The 23,181-nt window shown below is 37.3% G+C and overlaps 2 protein-coding genes across 5 annotated transcripts in view; one reads left to right on the top strand and one right to left on the bottom strand.

The window, feature by feature from the left end:
* The window catches only part of LOC138763549 (complement factor H-like), a 613,078-nt gene that overhangs the window by 349,448 nt on the left and 240,449 nt on the right, over window positions 1–23,181 (bottom strand). The window lies entirely within an intron of this gene.
* aspm (assembly factor for spindle microtubules) overlaps window positions 1–23,181 on the top strand; it is a 100,111-nt gene that overhangs the window by 32,920 nt on the left and 44,010 nt on the right. For 3 of the 4 annotated variants that reach the window (XM_069937851.1, XM_069937849.1, XM_069937852.1), the window contains 8 exons: window positions 3,063–3,193; window positions 4,213–4,388; window positions 7,541–7,683; window positions 7,777–7,862; window positions 9,801–10,019; window positions 15,673–15,874; window positions 21,196–21,341; window positions 21,601–21,729. In XM_069937851.1, coding sequence (XP_069793952.1) covers window positions 3,063–3,193; window positions 4,213–4,388; window positions 7,541–7,683; window positions 7,777–7,862; window positions 9,801–10,019; window positions 15,673–15,874; window positions 21,196–21,341; window positions 21,601–21,729 — 1,232 coding nt within the window. The remainder of the gene's footprint in view (window positions 1–3,062; window positions 3,194–4,212; window positions 4,389–7,540; window positions 7,684–7,776; window positions 7,863–9,800; window positions 10,020–15,672; window positions 15,875–21,195; window positions 21,342–21,600; window positions 21,730–23,181) is intronic. The other variant, XM_069937850.1, reaches the window with a different exon arrangement.

Raw genomic sequence — 23,181 nt, 5'->3', positions numbered from 1 at the left:
GCTCAGGGATTTGGTTGGTCCTGATTTTTCTGGATTCTTGGGCAGTAATTTTAAAATTCAAATTTAAGAAGGAATAAAGAAGAAATGAACAGGTGAATTGTGACAGTTTATTCATCAGCAAATACAGTGTGGTTCATTTATCAAAACAAACATTTTAAAGAAAAATAAAGTGGTCGCTTGTTACCGCTGTGCATTGGTAATGCTTACAGATGCACAAAATATCCCATTAAATTTAAAAGGTGAGAGCTTTCAATAAGTCTGGATCCTCGGGGACAGCTGTCCCAGCCCCGCAGTCCCCCGCCGGGGGGGCTGTCAGACGGCTGCCCCTGCCCGAACTCAGGAGCCAGCATTTGCTCTGCGGCCCCTCTCCCTGCTTCAGACCTTTCAGGTGGCAGAACACCTCCTTCAGCGCTGCCACCTGAAACTCCCTTCGCAGACACCTGCAGCCTGCTCCGGAGCCGCATTCTCCAGGCGATTCCACCTGAAAGCGGCTATAGATTCCAAAAAAACTACATTTAAAAAGCGATTAATCTTTATGCTTCTTAGTGATTTAAAAAAAAAATCTAAATGGAGATTGTTCATAGATTGGAACATGAATATTTTATGAGGTTTAATTTATAACCATAAAATTCTAAATTTTGCAAGTAAGTACTGCAGGGATAGATTTCTCAAGGTTAGAAGTAATAGTAACAAGTTATCTGCATATAGTGATACCTTATGTATCCAATCTCCATGAATAATGCTAAAAATATTTGGTGAGTCACAAAGAACGATTGCCAGGGGTTCCAAGGCGATGTCAAATAATAAAGGGCTCAAAGGGCAACCTTCAAAGAGCCTAAAAAAGGTAACTCTTGATTATAGCTAAACACAGAAGCCAAAGTGGTATGTATCAGTTTTGTGTGATATTAATTTTGGACTAAAATTAAAATTCTAAATATTCCCATTCAACTCTTGTTGACTGCCTTCTCACCTTCAAACGAGATAACACATTCTGGAGTTTTGGATAAAGGAAAATATACACATTCATTAACCTCCTAATGTTAAAGATGAATAATAATTTTTGACAAATCCTGTCTGATCTTTAGAAATGATTTGTGGAAGGACATTTTCTAATCTAGTAGCCAATATTTTGGAAAAAAAAATTTAGAGTCCACATTTAATAAAGAAATGGGTCTCTAAATGTCAAATCCAATAATTAAACATTCAATGCGAATATGGTTTCAATTTTGTAAATTTTTTGGATTGAACAAATTTATCTTGTCAAGTTCTATTGCATCTAATTTGTTTCTTCCAACCATCTAGAATTGATCAAGTTTTTTATTTAATGGAATATGAAGGGAATAATATACTTTTGCTATTTATTTATGGATAACTGGCATGTATTTTGAGTAGTTGTCTAATAACTAATTAGCCCAGATCACATTTTTTTCAAATATTTTTTCAGATTATAAACTTCTTAAATGTTACTTTATATACTTTTCTGATACCACATCAGACTGAAGTTGCTTGTTTTTTTTTAAAAAAAAGTTTTTAAACCCTTTTCAGAAGAGTTTAATAGATTTAATCCTCAAAATTCGTCTCGTGATTTCTGACAAAGTTTAGAATGAATGGGAAAGAGACGAAGATACTAATAGAGATATGGGACAAAATTCTCAAATTAGTTGACACTTCTTCAATGGGTGCTTGACACCGATAAATTTAAGGTAGTTCATAGGGCCGTATATGTCCAAGGGCAAGCTAACTTGTTTTTACTCGCATATAGAACCTCTCTGTGACAAATGTAATTCTGAGGTGGCTTCCCAGACATATGTTTTGGACCTGCCCTTCACTGAAAAAATATTGGAAAGATATTTTTGAAAATATTTCAGCAGTTTTGCTCATTGACAAACAACCTTATTCTATTACTTCATTTTTTAGACTACCAGTTTTGGACTCTGGCCACTAATCTGCTTTAGCTTGTCATGTGATTGCATTTGTTACTTTAATAGCCAGGAGATCAGTTGTACTCAAATGGAAAGACCCTAAAACACCTACTACATTTCAATAGTTTTCCCAAACTTTAGCTTGTTTAAATAAAGGAAAAAAAATTAGAAGTGGTACAATTCACCCTTCGGTTACATTTGAAGATGCATGAAGGCCATTTATTCAACATTTTCATATGATGTAAGTTCATCCTTTCTGAATCCTTTTCAACATTTTTTTGAGTATAAAGGAGCAGAATTAACAACAAAATAATTGTTTAGCTGTTGAAACATGGTAGCCCAGCTTTTGTTTCTTTTTTTTTGGTTTTGTATCTTACGGATATTTTTGTAATAAAATTTGATTCCTTTTGATGTTTGGCCTTTAAGAGATTGGGAGGCTCAGTTTACATATGTTGCCCAATGTATATGTTAACCGTTGTTAATGCAATCCTGATCTCTTTGTATCATTTTAATGTTTATTAATCTGAAACAATAAAAATGATTGTAAAAGAAAGAAAATGCTATTAATCCATTAGCATGTAATGGGAATGAATAACAAATAAAATATTGTAGATATTATCTTTAATTTGCACCTATATTTCCATGTTTTAGTTTGTAGTGGATATTTTGGATATCACTGCACTTTTATTAGTGATTACCTCTCAAACAAGATGAGTGATATAACATCCAGCTCAGGGATTGCCTTTGTGGGGGGAGGGGGGGGGGATTGTAATTGCAATTACTATATATAATTATTTCCTCAAATATTATGAGTTTTCTCTTCACAGATAGTCTTGGTAATGTGATTTTCATTAATATCGCATGATATTATAACATTAAGATGTAGAAATTTATCTTTGATTGCAGTATTTGCGACATAATGGGGTAGCCAATAATCTGGTACCCATTTTGCGCTGCTAGTCAAGGATATTTTTTTTCTGCCCAAATATTTAAGTATAAAATTTGTGGTCAAAGATGCATCATTAGCCATTTTAAAGCTAGTTTAATTTTGACTTTTATCCGTTTATTTATCAATAATTTTAGGGAAAGATGAGTTGGAAACTAAATTTAAATACTGTAGTTTCTGCTTGATTTTTCCAGAGCACCAGGAAGTTTTGGCACAGTTTACTCTGAAAAAGTTCCTACTTCTGGTTTGGTTCCTTGACTGTGCCAAACAATCAAGATTGATAGATCATGATCCATGTCTTTTCTGCAAAGATGCTGAGTTTAAGGTAAGATGTTGGCAGATGGTATTTTTCAATTATGATCTCTTATCATAATGTTTATCTTTCTTGATGATGAGTAGTAAAGCATTACAGGTTTTTGAGATATAATAATTTTTTTGAATGATTTGAATGGGTGGTTTGGTTAGTGTTCTATTACAGCTCCAGCGATTGGGACTGGGGTTCAAATCACACACTGATTGTAAGGAGTTTGTACGTTCCACCCATGTCTGCGTGGGGTTTCTCCTAGTTTCTTCCCACTGTTCAGAAAATGTACTGAGTCAATTGGGTGTAATTTGGCTTGTGGGCCAAAAGGGCCTGTTACCATGTTGGATCTTTAAATTTAAACAAATTCGATTGGAATACGGCTGTTTTCGTGAGGTCCTGTGGGATTCCTGCATGAAATGTAAAACTGCACAAATATTTCACTCAATTGTTTGCGTGGGACAGTTAATTTCTTAAGCAGCTTATCCATTTGGAAAATTTTAGCTTCACATTCAGCCCACAGAGTACTAAAATAAATTAAAAAATTGTGTTAACTGTTCAACACAATTATTTCATGTGAAGTTGCTTTTTAAAAAAAAAAATAGTTTAATAGAAACTGTGTTCTATTAAATTAAAATCCATAAAATCAAATATTGTCCAAATATTTTGTATGATAAATCAGATTTGAATTTTACTTCAATGCAGAATTGGTTTAACATAAGAGAGCAACTAGTGTCTGCGCACCAAAGATGATTTAAGTTGAAATTCAACTGTTTGTTGTATTCTGGGTTTTTGTGTATTGTGGCATCTGTTAAAGACAATAAAGCTCGATTAGTAAATAGACAAAGTTGCCCAAATATCTAAATTGGGTTCTACAATTACATTAATTTTTATTGAAATATTAATATGCGGTACTACTGAATCAAAAAACACAAAATTTGAAAACAAGACCTTTTGCATAATGGTGGCCAACCTATAAAAGCTGATTGTGAATTACAATAAAACATCCTTTACAAGCAAGCTTTCTTGCCTTTCTTATTCAGATGAGTAAAGATCTGTTAATTGCCTTCTCAAGAGACTTTCTCAGTGGTGAAGGAGACATTTCCCGGCATCTTGGTTTCCTAGGTTTGATAGTCAGCCACTGTCAGATGCCCCTTCATGAATTTAACTTTGCTGTCAACAACCTTGCTGTCGATCTTCGATGTGGCATTCGTTTGGTGTAAGTGTATTTTAATCATCCAGGGGTATCTCTCAGATTAATTTTAAAACCAGCTGTGCATTGAGTTGCAACAACATAATTATAAATTGAAAGTACTTTGTTCATATTTACAAATGCAGTTATATTTTTAATGATGTGACAATGTTTATGCTTGCAACAAAGTTTCGGTGAAATTACTGGTAGATCTTTATTAATAGAAGAGATAGGAACAGTGGGAAATAACCACTCTAGGATGTCCAACCACTGGCTGATCTCTTACCTTGGTGTCCAATTACTGCATAATTTGTATAATTTCCCTTAATGCCTTTATTATCCAAAAATCAATTGACATCTTCCTTGAATATGTTCAGTGACTGAGATTCATAACCCTGACAGAAATAGGACTGCAACATCTTGATACATCTCAGTTCTGAATGATTGTTCTCTTATTTTGAGTCAAAGTGCACCTTCACCAGGTAACATCATCTTTACATCAATCCTGCCAATCACTTTCTCTGTTTCAATAAGATCGCTTCTTCTAAATTCAAGCTAGTATGGGCTCAATTTGCTTAATCTCTCCCCATACAATAATTTTGACCCACCTCCACAACTCTAGACATCATTCTGGTGAATCTTGAGTATAGCATAGTTTAGTACAGAATGTCAGAGTGCACCAATGTGCTCATTACTATAAAGAGAACAACATTCACATGGAGCATTTCTACTTGTGGGATTCAATAAAATGGATATTTGTGTTATGGGAAATTGTAGTGTGACAGGGTATATATGTGAGAGAGAGAGAGGTGTTTCTGGGCGATAAACGGAAAGGTTTGTTTGAGTAGGTCACATGCAAACACTTTAAACAGATCTTATTTGAAATACTGGAGACAAAGTGGCTTCTCACATCTTTTTGCAAAAGCTTTGAAGGGTTCTCAAGAGACCACTTAATGGATTATTGTTTACCAAGGCAACAGATGAAAGAGCAGGCTGGAACCGCTGCTGTCTGAAAGGAGACTTTGCTGTTATAAGAGGGTCATGTCGTTTTGTAAGCCGAGAGAGTCAAACAGGCTTTCTCTCAGTCTCAGAGTGTGTGTGAGAGAGGGAGAAAAGCAGAGAGCACTTGACAATGTCAGCCAGCAGAAGTTGCTGGGACTTATACAGGACAAGCTGGCAAGCTTTTGGAAGACCGCCTGGTTGAAGCCCTTGTGGTTCATGCAACAGGAGAGGACTGGCTGTCTAATGTTTCACTTGGAATAAGGGAAACAGAAAGGAATTCTGTGGTGACCTGAATGAAGAGGTTATCATCTGGAGAACCCTGATGGGGCAAGTTTGGTCAGCAAGGCACTGAGGTGTCTGATGGAAGTACATCAATTGTGGATGTCAAGGAACATCACATCACTCTCTGAAAACTGCCAAGAATCTTCCTGAGCAGTAACCATTTACCTTTCCAGCACAAAAACCTGGTGAACTTCATGCATGTTAAATTCTGTGCACAGTATAAAAATTGCCTGCAACCGGTGAACTTGGAAGAATGAGAAGTGGGTTTGGACTGTGAACCAAAGAACTTACACACACATTACACACAGGTGCACCTAGAGTTAGAAGGTGGTTAGGATAGGTTAATTTAATTTAATAATAGATAGGTTAAAGTTTGATTCTGTTTTCATGTTTAAAGATAATTAAAAGCAGCTTTTGTTGAAGTAATCATTTATCTTGGTGAATATCTATTCATGTTGGGTTTATGGGTCCTCTGGGCTCATAACAGTAGGGATTGCCTGTTTACTATGTCCAATCATTTCTTAGCTGTTTGGCAAAATAACTTGAGAAATCATATTTGCCAAGTTTGTTTATTTTCCATTTCTTGATTGGATTGGACAGAGTCCATCATGATTGATTATTTTCAATATTTATATCTCCCTTGCATTTTCATGGACAGAATATTGAGTTGCTTTATCCATGTATTGTTTCCCTTATTGTGCCACAAAGCTAGTTTAGCAGATCAGACTGGTGATGGTGCTACCAAGTCACTCATGATGGATGGGGAAATTCCCAAATCAGGATAGATTCTGTCCCCTTGTTATTTTCATTCTTGCTGCTTATTGTAGAAATGTGCTAATTCATCATTTGAGGGAGATAATATTTGGGAGATTTCCTTGCCCATGTTTGTTCTGGAGCCTTGATTCATTGTGGGTGGCTGGAGCAAATGACATCTTCCTTTTGCTGTGTTTGGTGGGTCTGCCCTGCTGATGGGAAAGCATGGTTTGAGGATAATAGGCAAACCATTTAGGACCGAGATGAGGAAGAATTTCTTTACCCAGAGGGTGGTGAATCTGTGGAATTCATTGCCACAGAGGGCAGTAGAGGCAGGTTCATTAAATATATTTAAGAGGGAATTAGATCTATTTCTTCAGTATGAGGGTATTAAAGGTTACGGAGAGAAGGCGGGGACGGGGTACTGAACTTTAAGATCAGCCATGATCTCGTTGAATGGCGGAGCAGGCTCGAAGGGTCGAATGACCTACTCCTGCTCCTATCTTCTATGTTTCTATGACTTCTGGATTATGATGGAGTCAGGCACATTGTCTGTAAAGTTTGATTCTCTGTGTGCAGCTTTGTCAGACTTTTGCTTGAATGGTCTATAGCATTCCTAATTTAGATACTTGTCTTCAAATGTCTAATGTGGGCTATGTGCAGTTGACTGGGCTGGGAACAACTTGCCACTGCCAAATTTGGTACCTTAGTCAAATTCAAGTGATCTGTCTTCTGCTTGAATGAAGAAGTACAGGTGCAACTAAGTGTTCTGCTAGCCCATTCCTGAGAGCATTTAAGAGTTGATTATATGGCATGATGCCTCTTTGGTCAAGAAGCCTGCAGTTGGAGGATCAGAAATTTTAATGAAGGATGGGTAAGGCCCATAAACATTGAATATACTTTAATCTGTTTCAGGATTCATTTAGCTGTTACAGATAAGTATGCAATTATTCAGCAGTGGAGGAAAAATTATAATTTTTAAGCTGTGCTGGCTTTCTGAAGGCAAGAAATTTGAATTTTCCTTTGACTTGAAATTCTATGAAAGGAAATCTTTGCATTAAGACTGTAGTTTGGAATGTAAACTGTGTCTAATTCATGTGCACCTTACAAATTAAGATATTTCTGGTTGGATGCCTTTGCAGGCGAGCAGTTGAGCTTCTGACTCAAAACTGGAAACTGTCAAAGCAGCTAAGGGTTCCAGCAATTAGTCGTCTTCAAAAACTACATAATGTAAAGGTTGCATTGGATGCTCTTAAAAATAGAGTTGTTCTGCAAGATGAAAGAGGTAAAATTAATTTTCTTATCTTCAAAGCAAAGATTTGTTATTTTTTCTTCAAAAGTTTCAAATGGCTTTTGAATACAATTTTTTGACCAACAGGCAATGACATAGATCCTCGAGATATTGTGGATGGACATCGAGAAAAAACTTTGGCATTGCTATGGAGAATCATCTCTGCTTTTCAGGTAGTGTAGATTCAATCTAATTTGAAAACCACTTGTGATCTTCAATTCTGCTATTTTATTATTAATTAAAGTGCTGCTTGGGGGTAATTTAAAATGAAATATTGAATATGGGAATAGATATTTTTTGTTCTCATTGTAATTGCAGATTTGCTAATATGTGGTATATTTTGGCTTATAAATTGACCTTCTGATAAGGTGGGTCCCATTTTCAGCCTCATTTTCATGGTTTTGTCATATATCGGGCATATAAAAATCGCGATGACTGAGCTGTTGGGCGTTACCTGAGGGTGGTTGTTATCATGGAGCCTCCAGCAAAACTACAAAAGTATGAAGCAAGTTTTAAGTTAAAAGTAATAGAAAAGGCCAAGAAATCAGCAACTGTACTGCTGCAAGAAAATTTGAGATAAAAGTTTGTAAGAGATTGGAGAAAGAAAGAAGAGACTTTAAGAAAAATGCCAAAGAAGCAATGTTCAATGAGGAGAGGCCAGAGTTGGAAAATCACGTCACAGCATGGATATGTGAACAGAGGCAAGATTGCTACATAGTCACGTGAAATAAAATAAGAGTATTTGCACTGAAGTGGGCAAAGTTGCACCCAGAACTCAGTAAAGATTTTGAAACTACAGTAGGTTAGTGCAACCATTTCATGAACAGGAAAAATCTGGTATTATATAAAAAAAATTGCTCAGAAGCTACCAAAAGATCTTCATAAAGTTGTAAGTTTTCACCAGTTTATTATACGTTACTGGCAGAAACATTAGTTTGCATTGGCAAATATTGGAAATATTTCAACATGATGGGCAATAGAACAGTGGAATGTAAAGATGTGAAAACTGCAACCAGAAGAACAGGCCATGAAAAGGATCAAGTTTACAATGGTGTTATTGTGCATAGCCAATGGGACAAAGTTAAATCTTCAAGTGCAAACTTAAAGCTAAAATAAAATTCCCAGCAAGTATTTTTGTACATTTTCATGAAAAATGATGGATAAAAATGATGTAAAACATAGGATAGATAATGTGTGGAATAGGCGGTTTATGCAAGGAATGGACTTTGCTGGACTAGGATACATTATGAAATGTATCCTAGTCCACTTAACTGAGAAGACTAAAAGTAGATTAGCTTACTTGGCAGTTATCCCAGGTGTTTTGATGTCTATATTGCAACCTCTAGTTGTCAGTTTGAACAAGCCATTCAAAGACCATGTGCATGAAGAATGGAATACATGGATGATGAATGCAGAAAAAGTTGTTCACGAAAGACGGGGCAATGTGTACTGCACCACTTGATGTGCTGTGTGACTTTGTGCTCAAAACATTGGGTAAAGTGAAATGAAATGACTGTAATAAAATTGTTTATATAAAAAAAAATGTGGTATCTCTTGTGCAATGGATGGTATGGAACATTGTGGGACACTGATGACAAAGTTGAAGCCGGTTCATGAGATACAGACTGGGACCTGTATGATGGGAGTTTAAACTGTGAGACTCTGGATGTGCTTACTGAGATCTTTGCCTCAGACGATGATGGTGATTGTGATTTTTTTTTTAAGGATTCTAAATATTTTTTAATAAAAAAAAATTTGTTTTAATATACTGGTAGCATGAATTTTTTTTTGCATTTTCAAGGGTCAACTTGTATGCTGAATTGGTGTCGGGCAGTTTGTCCGAGTTGAATTTAAATTCTTATTTTTATATCTTCCGTGTAAGTTGACCCCCCCCCACCCCCAAATTTTTAAGTCCTTTTTGAGGATTTCAAAACTCAACTTGTTCACCAAAATATACGGTTATAGTTATAGATGCTTTCTTGCATCTTACTATTGGAAGTAAGACTCAAGTAAAAAGTGTTCGTATCACTATTGAAGAAACTGACAAGCTAAAATGCTCAGTATAGAATATGAACATTGCACTTTTGACTGCATTGTTTTTATCTACTCAGATGAAGAATTTGCTAAATGAAGATCAGTTGCAGGAAGAAATTGAATTTCTGAAAACAACTTGGCATACATCGCATAAACTGTCAGCTGTGCGTTCTCTGTCTGTCTTGCCCCATGCAGTGAAAGAACAAGACCTCAATTGCATGCTTGAAAAATACAGTCCACAGATCACTTTGTTGATGAGTTGGATAAATGCTGTATGTGCATATTATTCTGTAAAAGTAGGTGGATTTGTTAAAGTTGCTCTAATTATATTTTTAGATTGTTTTTTGTTGCCTTGATTGTTTGACTTTTTATACTGTTGCTGGATTTGACAGACTCTTCAGCCAATGTGATCAAATACAGTACAACTCTGATTATCCAAAATTTGATTCTCTGAAATCCTTGTTTAATGAATTAAAAAAAAAATTCAAATAAATGAGGATATCCGAAACAAATCAGAAATCCTCATTTATTCGAAAAATCTTTTGGAGCCAAACTGACCAGGAACATCAGGCTGCTGGTGGCAGTGGGGACCTCAGACTCTTGGGCAAGAGTGGGGCCTTGGGAGGAGGTGTTGGTGATCAGCAGAAGCCAGCATTTTTTTTTTTTTTGGTGAGAATTAAACATTAATGCTTAAAAAGTCTTCCCTTGTTTAAACACTGGTACAAGTGATTTGCTGTTGCTACTGGGCTGTTTTTTTTTTAAAAAAAAAAGACCATTTCTCTGGGAAAAAAAAACTTACCTGATGTCAGTCTGATCATGGCCATTTTGGATAATCAATGTTCTACTCTACATAGCATACTTTCCTATTCATGCCTTTTTTGTATATAATTGGGAAGTGTCTGATCCATAGTTTTAAAAAGTCTGATTTCATTTTGGAATATTAACATATGGTGAACTTTTTACTTACAAGTCTCACATTAGTTTGATGAAATTTTAATGTTTAGAAATATTCTTTTCCCAGCAATAGTTGATTGTTTCAAATTTGTTGGGAGTTATTTCACACTGGATTCATATAAAGGGAAAATTTGAAATTTCTACAGAAATATAAACCATAATGTAATGACAGAAAAAACACAAGTGTGCTTTAATATTTGCACATGAACATCACCAATTGAAGTTATTCTGTTGCAACTAAATTAATAATTAATTCTTTTATCACTTATTTGAGTTACAATATGACAATTTTTAGTTGAATTATTTTATTATGCTTGCCATCTTTTAAGTGATAGTGATTTTGTTTGAATATTGTAATATTCCAAACCTGGTTCGCTTTATTCCAATGCCGAATTGTAATTTGACCTTTTGTTAAATTTGAATTTTGCTGAAGTTTAATATTGCTTGAAGGGAAAAAAGCCATTGTATTGGGCTTGCAAAGATTTGAAGGAAAACTGGCAGTGACAGAATAGCAGAAAATAGATGTAAGAATAGGCAATTTAGCCCTTTTAGACTGAACCAATCACTCAAAATGATTATTGCTGATTGTAATCTCGGTCCCCTATTCTTGCTTTCTTCCTATATCCCTTGAGCCATAAAGATTACACCTGACTCTCAACAACTTTCTGCAGTGGGGAATTCCATAAATGCACAGCTCTCTGAGGGAAGGTTTATCACATCTGCCCTAAATGGCTTAGCTCTCAAGACTGTAACACCTTATTCTGGACTTTTCCAGCATCAGGAACATTCTTCCTGAATAACATTCTTACCACATCTAATCTTTCCAGTCCTGTCTGAATTGTATGGATATCTGAGGTCCCCTTATTCTTCTGAATTCCAATGTCTATCCAGTCTTTCTTCATGCATTTAAAATGTAAAAGGGTGGCTAAAGTGGTTGGTCTTATGGAAGATAAGAGGGAATTTGATATTGGGTAATAAGGATATGGCTGAGGCTTTGAATGACTATTTTGTGTCAGATTTCATGGCGGAGGAAACATCGAACATGCCAAAAACAGATGTTGTGCATGTGATGGGAGGTGAAGACATCGATGTAATAGCTATCACTAAAGAAATAGTATTCAGAAAACTTGAGGGTCTAAAGATATATCAGCCCTCTGATCCAGATAGTGTATATTCCAGAATTCTGAAATAAATGGCAGAAGCTATAGTCGAGGCTTTGATGATAATTCTCCAAATTTCTCTCGACTCTGGACAAGTTCTGGTGGATTGGAAGATGCCACATGTTATGCCACCATTCAAAATCAAAGGATGTCAGCAAAAAGAGGGGACCTATAGGCCATTTAGTTTAACATCTGTTGTTGGGGGAAAAAGCTTGAAGTTATCATTAAAGAAGAAATAGCAAGGTATCTGGAGTGAAATGGATCCATCTGGCAGATCCAGCATGGATTCAACAAAGACCGGTTCTGATTGACGAATTTACTGGAGTTCTTTGAGGAAACAATGAGCGTGGTAGATAGAGGGGAGCAGATGGACATTGCTTATCTGGATTTCCAGAAAGTTTTCAATAAGGTGCCGCATAAAGGACATACAGAAGATAAGGATGCATAAAGTTGAGGGTGATGTATTGGCATGGATAGAGGATTGGTTAACCAAAAGAAAGCAAAGAGTTGGGACACATGGGATGTTTTACTGATTGGCTATCTGTAACGAATGGTGTGCCACTGGGGTTGTTGCTGGGCCTACATTTGTTCATGGTATACATAACAGATTTGGACAAGGGTACAGTGTGCAGTATCTAAGTTTGCTGATGACACTAAAATGAATGGAAATGAAAATTGTGCGGAGGATGCAGGGAGATGTAAATAGGCTAAGTGAGTGGAAAAGGGTGTGGCAGATGAAGTACAATGTTGCAAAATGTGAGGTTATCCACTTTGGAAGGAAAAAATGGAAGGTAATACTATTTGCTGTAAAGCGATTACAGCATGCTACCAAGCAGAAGAACTTGAGAATGCTTGTTCATGAATCGCAAAAGGTTGGTTTGCAGGTGCAGCAGGCTATCAAAAAGGCAAATAAAATGTTGGGCTTCATTGCTAGATGGATGGAATACAAGAGCAAGGAGGTTATGCTGCAACTGTTCAAGGTACTGGTGAGGCAGAATCTGAAGTACTGTGTGCAGTTCTGTTCTTCAGGAAGGATATAGTGCTTTGGAGATAGTGCAGAGGAGTTCACCAGGTTGATTTTAGAGTTGAAGGGATTAGCCTATGAGGAGAGATTGAGTTGTCTGGGACTGTACTCGCTGCAATTTAAAAGAATGGGAGGGAATCTTGTAGAAACCCTTAGACATTGTATATTTGGAGTGATGCGTATAGTGCCAGCAATCAGGGCCAAGGTATGAATCCCATTCTGTCTCTAAGGAGTTTGTATGTTCTCCCTGTGGGTTTCCTCCAGGGTCTCCGGTTTCCTTCTACCGTTGGAAAAATACGGGGATTGTCGGATAATTGGGTGTCATTGGGCGGCATGGGCTCGTGGGACAAAATAGCCTATTACTATTGCTGTATGTCTAAATTAAAATCGTTTTTTAAAAAAAAATATAAACATAAAATTATGTAAGGCATTGATAAGTTGTTTGCATTGGTAGGGGAGACCAGAATTAGGGGACATAGCCTCAGGATTCGGCGTAGTAGATTTAGGAGGGAGACGAGGAAGAGCTAATTTTTCTTATTTTCTTATCATTCCTGTCATCCCAGGAATCAGTTGAGTGACTCTTCACTACACTCCCTCAGATCAGACCAAATCTCTGCACAATGCATAGTGTGGCATCACTAAGGTCCAATATAACTGCAGTTTGTATACTTGTGTACTCAAGGCCTGTTTCAATAAATCAACACCATTTGCTTTCTTCACTGCCAGCTGTACCTGTGTCCCAAACGTTGATGACTGATGCACCATGACTCCCAGGTTTCATTGCACTGCACGTTCTCCTCATGTTTGTGCTCTCCTCAACTGCCCTGCATCCTCTTTAGAAGCCTCCTCATGGATCACTCCTGCTACTCAGCTTTGTGTCATCTGCAGACTTGGAGATGTTACTTTCATGTCCTTCATCTTGAATAGATGGGTGCCTAGCACTGAATATTGTACCCTACCAATAACTGACTGCCAAACTGAAATGGGGCCATTTATTACCACTGTTTACTCCAGATTATCACAAATTAATGGTTAGAAGCATGGCGTTTCCACTAATGATTTAGAGATAGCAATCTTGCTTCTGAAAATATAGTATAATGGAGGCATAGCCATGATGTTGCCGTACTATTGAATAAAATTCTATGTGCACAGTTGAGATTCATATGAAAATTGATCAAGATGTGGTCATTGAATGGTATAAAGAGTAGTTATTTATAATTGCCAAATGTCAATTTTTGGATCTTCTCTATCCTCTTCTTTATATAAATTAACTGACAAACAGATCATTAAACACAGTTTGAGAATAAGGGCACAATTTAGAAAGATTTTTGGATTTCAGAGTTTTTCTCTTTCTATCCCTGTTGTATCCAATCCCCTTTTTTTAAGCCTGTTTTGCAAGACTCTGCCTTAAATGATTGGCACATATTGAGTATTAAATGTCTTAAAGACCTTTTTTATTGGCAATAATTTTGCATCTTTTGCAAATTGAACTTGGCTAAAGCTCTTTTTTTAAAATATTTATAAATTGGACAATCTCAGATGCCTGATTTTCCTGGGACACCTGAGGCAAATATTCATTTTCTAAAAATTTTATTCTATTGGCAAGAGGTGAATATTCCAGATACAATTTTTTGAACTGCAACTTCCCTATAAAGGCTTAATAACGACTATTTATGACAAATTGGCTGATCAAAGACAAGTCCTGTTAATTAAAATCAAGAAAATCTAGGGCAGGATTTGAACTTTTCACTGTCCAATGAGGTTTGGAACTATTTTTAAACTATTTAACACTATAGTCCCTTTGTGCACGACATTGCCTCTGGTACACAGAGCACATATGTCTAAAGTTCTAAATTGTTTTGTTTTTATTCAGACATAAATTCCCAATATGATAAATGTAAAACAGGTGATATTGCTTTAATTCATATATTCTGGATCTGCCCTAGCTTAGAAATATTTTGGAATGAAGTTTTTCAAATATCAGTGATTCTCAATTTAAAATTGGATCCTAGCCCTTTAATTGCTCTTTTTGGAACATTTAAAGAAGATGATGTGTGACTAACTTCAATTCCATGTTGCATTCTATCTTTTACTTCGTTGATAGCCAGATGTGCAATTTTGATTAAGTGGAAAGATGATGATCCACCTACGCAAGCTCAATGACTAAGTGATATTATGTCTTTATATTTGGAAAAAAATAGCTTTGCAATCAATGATTCAAATATTACATTTCAAATGATATGGAGCTCATTCATGGACTACTGCCCTAACCTTAAGATTTGGTGTTGATCTGGAATCTTGGCATTATGTTGTCCCGCTTTAAGATTGTGCCACTTGGATTTATGAATGTTAATCTTCAATTTTGTTTTGAGGAAGGGGTTTTGATTTTTTTTCTTAGGTTACGTTCTACTTTATTATCATGTTTGTGTTTTGAAACTTGTACCTATGATCATTTTTATAACTTACTGGTCTTGTAGCACACTTCATAATTGCATTGTTTAGCTTTTTTATTTTAAAAGTGTCAAAGAAAGTATTTTAAAAGTAAAGTAATTGCCAAAGGTTGGTTTCCAGAGATCAAAGATTTGTGATTGGTGATTACCAGTAAGCTTGAGGCAACATTGAACATCTAGTTTCATTCCATAATTATGTGATCTGATTTAAAATGCTAATGAATGAGAATATTCTAAAATTTGATTAATTGGAATGTTGGCAAATGGCTATTTTAATAAATCCAATCTGAGGAAAGCAGTATTATAGTTTATTTTTAAAATGCCAGTTAGTGTTTAATGCAATTTTTGTTTCTTGTTTAAGGTTGAAAATTTCACTGTCGCTTTTTCTGATGGCAGAGTTTTATGTTACCTCATCCATCATTATCATCCTAGCCTTTTGCCTCTGGACAACATCTGTAAGCGAACCACTCAGACAGTAGAATGTACGCAGCATGGTACAATAGCAATTGACACATCAACCAGTGAATCTGATGAAAGCTCGATTGATGCCATTCCTGCAAACTGTAAGTTTTACTGATTTTTTGTGTGTGTGTGTGGGTGTGGGGGGGGGGGGTCTGATTAAAATTTGGGATAAAAATGTTCCTCTGGGAAACAAAATGAGACCAATATGATATCTGGAAATATCATTGGGATGGAGGAATGGTTAATGCACAAGCTAGATGCAATATTGTAATGTTACAATGAAAGCCAATAAATTGAGTGTGTGCTTTTTTTTTGCAATGGAAGAAGTGTATTTTTCACAGATGCCCACTCTGCTGTTCATTAAAATAATTTTCTACTTCATTGCTATTTTTCTGCAATATCTTCTTATCCCAGGGGTTCTCAACCATTTTCTTTCTTTTTATTTTTCACACTATGAACCATATCAATCAAAATACACAGACATTTTCCTCTTGAATATACACAGTGGCATTTTCTCCCCTTTTTTCCCCCCCCTCCCTTCCCTCCCTCCTTCCCACCCCCCTCCAAACCCACTAAACGTTCAACATATACAATAAACCATTAAAAAATGTCATCACACAATGAAAATAAACAAGATAATTGTGTCATCTACTTTTACACACTGGATCAGGTCATTTTGTCTTCTCATTTTATCATTTTAGGGGGTGGAGGTCCAAGGCAAGCCCTCTCTGTTATGTTCCATGTATGGTTCCCAAATTTGTTCAAATAATGTGACTTTATTTTAAAAATTGTTATTTTTTCCAATGGAATACATTTATTCAACCTTTTTCTTTCTACTCACATACCACTTTAAGTATTCCCTATGCCATAGGTGTTCTGTGATTTGTATGGGATTGCTTAACATGGTATGTGGATAGAAAGAAAAAAATTGAAAACTGCTGTTATAATTATATCTAATTGACTCATTATGTGCATGGTTTCATAACTCCAAAGGAAATGGGTCAATGACAATTTTTCACAAGCAAAATATTTCAGTAACAATTGGATCTGGAGCAGTGATTCTCACTCTCACATCCCACCTTTAGCAATCCCTTACTAATCACAGAGCACCGATGGCATAGGGAATACTTAAAGTGGTACATGAGTGAAAAGATAAAGGTTGAGAACCTGTAATGACCACAAATCTGCAAACTTGAATGTACAGAAACTAAGCATTTACAGCCATCAAGAGTAGAGAATTCAAAAAGTTCTCCTCTCCCTGGTCCTAGATTCAGAGGCTGAGTAAATATCTTTCCCACATCAAACCTGTGAAGTCTATCAAAGAAATTTGTGTGCTTGAATGCAATCTCACATTCTTCAAAGCACTGAAGATTATATTCCCATTCAACTGTTTTCCGTTTTTAAGCCTGTTATCTCTGGATCCAGTTTATTGAATTTTCATATGGCAAGTACATCATTTTAAGTGAGACTAAAACTGTACCCTATATTACCAAGTGTAGTCTCATCAAGTCCTTGTCTACAATTGATAGAATTTATTTATCACTCGTATTTAAATTGTATTTTAATACACAAAAGTAGTGGAGAAACTCAGCAGATCGCGCCATGCCCGTAGGAAGCAAAGATATGCAACCAATGTTTCAGGCCTGAACCCTTCTCAGTGTATGAGGAAAAAAATCAGGCAAACACCTGAATAAAAAGATGAGGGGAAGAGGAAAGAAGGGGCAGAGGGAGGAGCACAGGCCAACAGGCAAGAGGTCATAGGTTGATATGGGTGGGAGGGGAGAAGAGAAAAAATGCTGAGAACCGCACAAGGTTATTGGCAGGTACAGTAGGCTGTCAGGAAGGCGATGAAATGTTGGCCTTCATTGCTTGATGGATTGAGTTTAGGTGCAGGGAGGTTATGCTCCAACTAAACAGGGTACTGGTGAGACTGCATTTGGAATACTGATTGCAGTTCTGGTCTACTTGATGGCCCTGGGTACCATGCAGAGGAGGTTCACTAGGTTGATTCCAGGGATGAACAGGTTAGTGTATGAAGAGAGATTGAATTGTCTCAGACTGTACTCTCTGTGTAATACTCTCCAGCAGCAATTGAAAGATGCATAATGAATGGGTTAAGTTTAACACAAAATTTATTAATTAACAGTAATAGAATTAACCCAATAAACTTAACGCCTGAGCACAATCCTTAATGTCAACTTTATACAACTTTATACAAATAACAGTGAAAGAGGGGGAAAAAATCCCAGACCATTACAGTCCAAGCTCAAATACCCTCCAAAAGATCAATAAAACTTCTCCAAAACAAAACCCTGAAGTCAAGAACAGCTCACAGATCTGGTCTCCAGGTTTGGGATTATTTGTTTCCTTGCCCACTGATCTTTTAGTTTGAGGCTATATCCAGATGACCTTGGTCCCTGTAGACTTTCAACCCTGTTCGAAGGAACACGAGACTTGCTTGAGTTTCAAATATGACAACAACCACCTTTACTTCCTTCACCCAGGAATTTTCACAGTGTCCTCCTAGTCTCCACACGAGGTTCACCCTCCAAAGCCTTCCTTAGTTTTACCAAGTGACCTTCTGTCACGCAAGTCCTCTCCTTTGGACACCCTGACTTGGGTGGTCACGTGACTTCTGACGCATGAAGTCCTCGTCTTGGAAGGGAACTGGTCAGTCCCACATGCACTCTGGGTATCAGAGTTTCCCAAACTGCTGTCAGGACACCTGTGGACAAAGTAGCTTAGTCTATCTTTTCCCACTGAAACTACTGGGTGAGCACACTGGCATACAGCTCCAGATAGCAGTGCTAGCACCCGTGAACAAAGCAACTCAGCACGTGGTTTGTTGAAGCTGCCAGATGAGCATGCTCAATTCTATCGACTGCCTGCAGTCCAATCCACGACAATCCTCTTCAAAATCAGCATGCAGGGCTTTTTAACTGCTCAACGCGTGCCTTCAGCTCTTTCCATTGGTGGAGAGAGGTTAACAGCTACAGGCTCGGTCTCCTGCAAGCCCACAGACTTTCAGCATGTGGTTCCTGTGCTTTAGAGCTGTCAAAGTTCCCTATTGCTAGCCCAGCACGAGTACAGCTCCTAGCAGCTATTAAATCCCCTGCAACAGGTTCAGTCCTGTCTCAGTCAAAAATAAAAGTGTCCAAGGTACATAACACCTGGAATTCAGAAGAATGAAAGGAGATCTTACTGAAATGTAATAAATAAGATAAAGTAGGTAGGTTCCCCCAGCCCCCCTCCACCACCAGTGGTAGATGAGAAAAGAACTTGGGGGTATAGCCTCAAGATTCAGGGTAGTAAATTTAAGATGTAGATGAAGAGGAACTGCTTTTCCCAGAGATTGGTAAATCTTTAGAATTCCCTGTCCATCGAAGCAGTGGAGACTACCTTAGCAATTATATTTAAGACATTGGGATTTATTTGTGCATAGTAGGGGAATTAAGGGATATGGGGAAAAGACAGAGACTTGTCATCAGATCAGCCATGATCTTACGGAATGGCAAAGCAGACTTGACAGAGTGAATGGCCTACTCATACCTCATGTTCTGATGAGGATTGATTGGGGGAGGGTGTCGTGTTGTAGATGTAGCATCCCCTTTATTGCCATAAAATCAGCCCTTGCCCACATCTCCTCTCCTGCATTTCTGCGCTCGCCCTTCTTCACCCAGAGGCAACAAGGACAAAATTTCTCTTGTCCTCGCCTACCAACCCATCAGGATCCTCATCCAATGTATTATCATCTGCAATTTCTGCCACCTGCAAAATGATCCCCTCTACGCCTTCCACAGGGATCACTTATTCTGTGTCTCCCTCATCCACTCGTCCCTTCCTGCTAATTGTCCCTTGATACCTATCCCTGTGACCGGAGGAATTACTGCAATTTCGTCCACATCTCTTCCCTCACCACCATTCAGGACACCAAACAGTCCTTCTGTTTGATGCATATACAGTTATATCCAAGGGTAGTGTCCTTAATAGTAGAGATAATGCACAGCCAATGTTAATACAGCAAGGCTCGCCAGAGAGGCGACAGGCAGCTTGGCAGAGATTCACCACACTGAGACAACCAAAACACTTGTTCGGTGTTTTGCTAAATGTAAAATAGCTTTGATCTACTGTATATTTTGGCATACAAGTCGAGTCGTGAAACCCTAAAAAATTTATTGGTGGAGGGGGGGGGGTCAACTTGTGCACTGGATATACTTTTGAGACTTTAAATTCACTGGGGGAAGAATACAGATTGACATCAATTCAGCGGGAGCACGATGTTGACGCTCCAGTTCCATGGCCTGTCACCACTGCTGCCTTGAAGGCTGAGATTTCCACTCCTGCCTTGAGCACAATGTTGCCACTCCAGCTGCATGACCTGTTGCTGTCTGGTAGGCTGAGGTTTTTTTTAAGCTTAATTTATAGCTTTGTTACTTGCGATTGGGGTGTTTGTTTTTTTAAGAAAAAAATTGGGTTGTTCCTGGGAGGCCCAGGCAGCCCTAAAAATGTGGTCAACTTGTACGCCAGATAGACCATGAAACATTTAAAAAAATTAGGCTGAGAAATGAGGGTTGACTTGTTTGCTGAAATATGCAGTAAATGCAGATAAGCCCAAGTCCAACTTCTACCAGATAAATTTGTCAAAAACTATCTGGATTTTATAACCAAGGTGGAATTTAGTGATGGCAAATGAGTGTAAGTAAATATTTCCACAGTGCAGTTTTGGAACATGACATTCTGAAAGGTGTATTTAATCTGCATTTACTTTGGATAGGAAATTAATTATGATGAGAAATGCAGAGATACCAGAATTATTTAAATTTCAGCAGGGATTTTCCAAATGTTTTCAAATTTGTTGTGTTTTATTGATGTGAATATTGAAAAGCAATTGTTTGATTTTTAAATCGGCATCATGAGCTTGAGAAAACTGAAGATATCAAGCATCAATTTAATGGGAAATATATCCAAAGCATTCAAAACAAAAAAAACAAGGGGAGGGAGACCTTTGTTTAGACAATCTCAAGAAGCCATTCTCAAAATTATTTCAGCTATGGCCCACCTCAAGCTTTGCTCTAAGTTTATGGGGCCCCTTCCCTGTGAAGTAGTAAATTTTGGTTTCTCCTATACTTCTCTCCTACCGACTAAATTAAAATAAAAATTACATGAGGTGAAAAGAAAATAGGCTTTTACGTAAATGTGGTATGGTCCCCAGGGGTGGGTGGTAAGACCCCTGTTCAGAATGGCTGATCTTGAGATACAAGGTGATTCTGAACCATTCTAGCAAAGACTCGAGTGACTGGATTCTGTCATTGATATTAGGTGAAATTCTGCTGATTTGAATTTAAAAGAACAAAAACATGTTTCAAGGATCTACTGCTTTCAGTTTTATGATTATACATTATTATATATCCTTTATATTTAGCATTGCCTACAGCCAGTATCTATGAAGAACTCTTAGAGAATGAAAAGAAGAATTTTAATTTAGTGATGACTGCTGTTGCAGAACTTGGAGGTATCCCAGCTATGATAAGGCACATGGATATGTCAAATACCATCCCAGATGAGAAGGTACAAGTTTCTTGTCTTCAAGTCAAAACATTAAGCGTTTCATAATTTATTCATTTTGCTCAGTTTCATCTGAAGATTTGCAAGAGATCTCTTTTAATAAATTGTTTTCAAATTTGAAATTTCAATTTTATTTGAAGACTTGTTATCGAACAATAATAAGCATTGAGCATCAGTACGTTTGCTTCTTGGGTTGAATAATTCACTGTGGCAAGAGAGTAGTTCTCATGTTTCTTTTTGAACTTTTTTTGAACTTTTTCAGGTTGTTATCACTTATGTCTCATTTCTATGTGCACGTCTTCTCGATCTACGTAAAGAAGCAAGGGCTGCCAGAATAATACAGGCTGCCTGGAGGAAATATAAGCTCAACTACGAGCTTCAGCTTTTAAAGGTAATGTTGTTATACTACTTATTCTTTACATGATGATAGGTAAAATTTAACAACCAATGCAATGTGTTGGCCCTTTGAATATTTGCACAATGACATATGAGATAGTGTTAGAATCATTTGACCAGTTTTTTTGACATTTGACTAATTAGATACAGTTTGATTATGATAATAAGATGAAATGTATCTTGGTTTGTAGACAAATTTCAGAATATCCAAAGCTTTCAAAAAGTTTTCTTTCTAATGCCACAGCTTTATATCCAGTGATGCTCAGTAAACTTAATGGAAGATGTCAGAAGGATACTGTAATGATCTATAGATATTTTAAAATGGTTTAAGTTACAAAACATATACCTCAACAAGATTTGACACCAGCACATACAAAAGTAAAGTCCTAATGCAAGTATTTGATGCAGTAGGGAAGCATGTGATTTTTCATGCTACACTGACTCTCGGTGAGATCCCAGCTGATCTGATCTTCACTTCATACTTCACTTTCCTGTCTGTTCATTGTATATCTCCACTCCATTGTAGTTTGATGTGATAGGTATCTGATGAATTTAGTCAGATAGGTTTTATGCAACATTGCAAATATTGAAGTGGACCATTTTAGGATGACAAGTTGAGATTTCGGCTTTTTCATTGTACAAGTGTTCCTCTCACTCTCACAGTTCACCCGTCACCCATTTGCAACTTGGTAAGCAACACTCTCCCAGCAGGCGACAACCACCATTTGTGTCAGTCAGCCTCCACCCTGCCACAGATGCCCCACTTTCTCTCCCACCTCTTTCCCTTTCACACTGCCATTCAATATCAGAACTCATCTGATAGCCTCATCTTCCTCTTTCTGCTTTTTCCCTCTTATCCCTTAATTCCCTTACTATGTAAAAATCTATCCAACTTTAATCAAAATATATTTACCGAGGTAAATATTTCTGCTTCAATGGGCAGAGAATTCCATAGATTCACTACTCTTTGGGGGAAAGGTAGTTCCTCCTCATCTCCGTCCTAAATCCATCCTGAATCTTGAAGCTATGTCCCCTAGTTCTAGTCTCCCTCACCAATCGAAACCACTTTCCTACCTCTGTCTTATCTAAGCCTTTCATAATTTTATATGTTTCTATAAGATTCCCTCTCATTCTTTTAAATTCCTGTGAGTACAGTCCCTGGTGATTCAATCTCTCATAGGGTAACCCTTCATCTCTGGAATAAACTTGGTGAACCTCTGCACTTCTTCCAAAGCCAATACAGGTACACGATCCTTTATCCGGGCATCTAAAATCCGGAAAGCTCCAAAATCTGGCAAGTGGGGACTGGCAGTCGGGGGAAGCGGCCGGGCAACCGAGGGACCGCGGTCGGGGGAGACGTCCGGGCGACTGGAAGGGGGTGGGGGTGGATATGGCAGCACAATTCGGGTAGGCTTTCCGAAATCCGGAAAAATCTGAAATTCAGAAC

The sequence above is a fragment of the Narcine bancroftii genome, chromosome 5, assembly GCF_036971445.1.
Source record: "Narcine bancroftii isolate sNarBan1 chromosome 5, sNarBan1.hap1, whole genome shotgun sequence".
NCBI lineage: Eukaryota > Metazoa > Chordata > Chondrichthyes > Torpediniformes > Narcinidae > Narcine > Narcine bancroftii.
The sequence above is the reverse complement of the archived record's forward strand: the minus strand, read 5'-3'. Positions and strand labels throughout refer to the sequence as shown.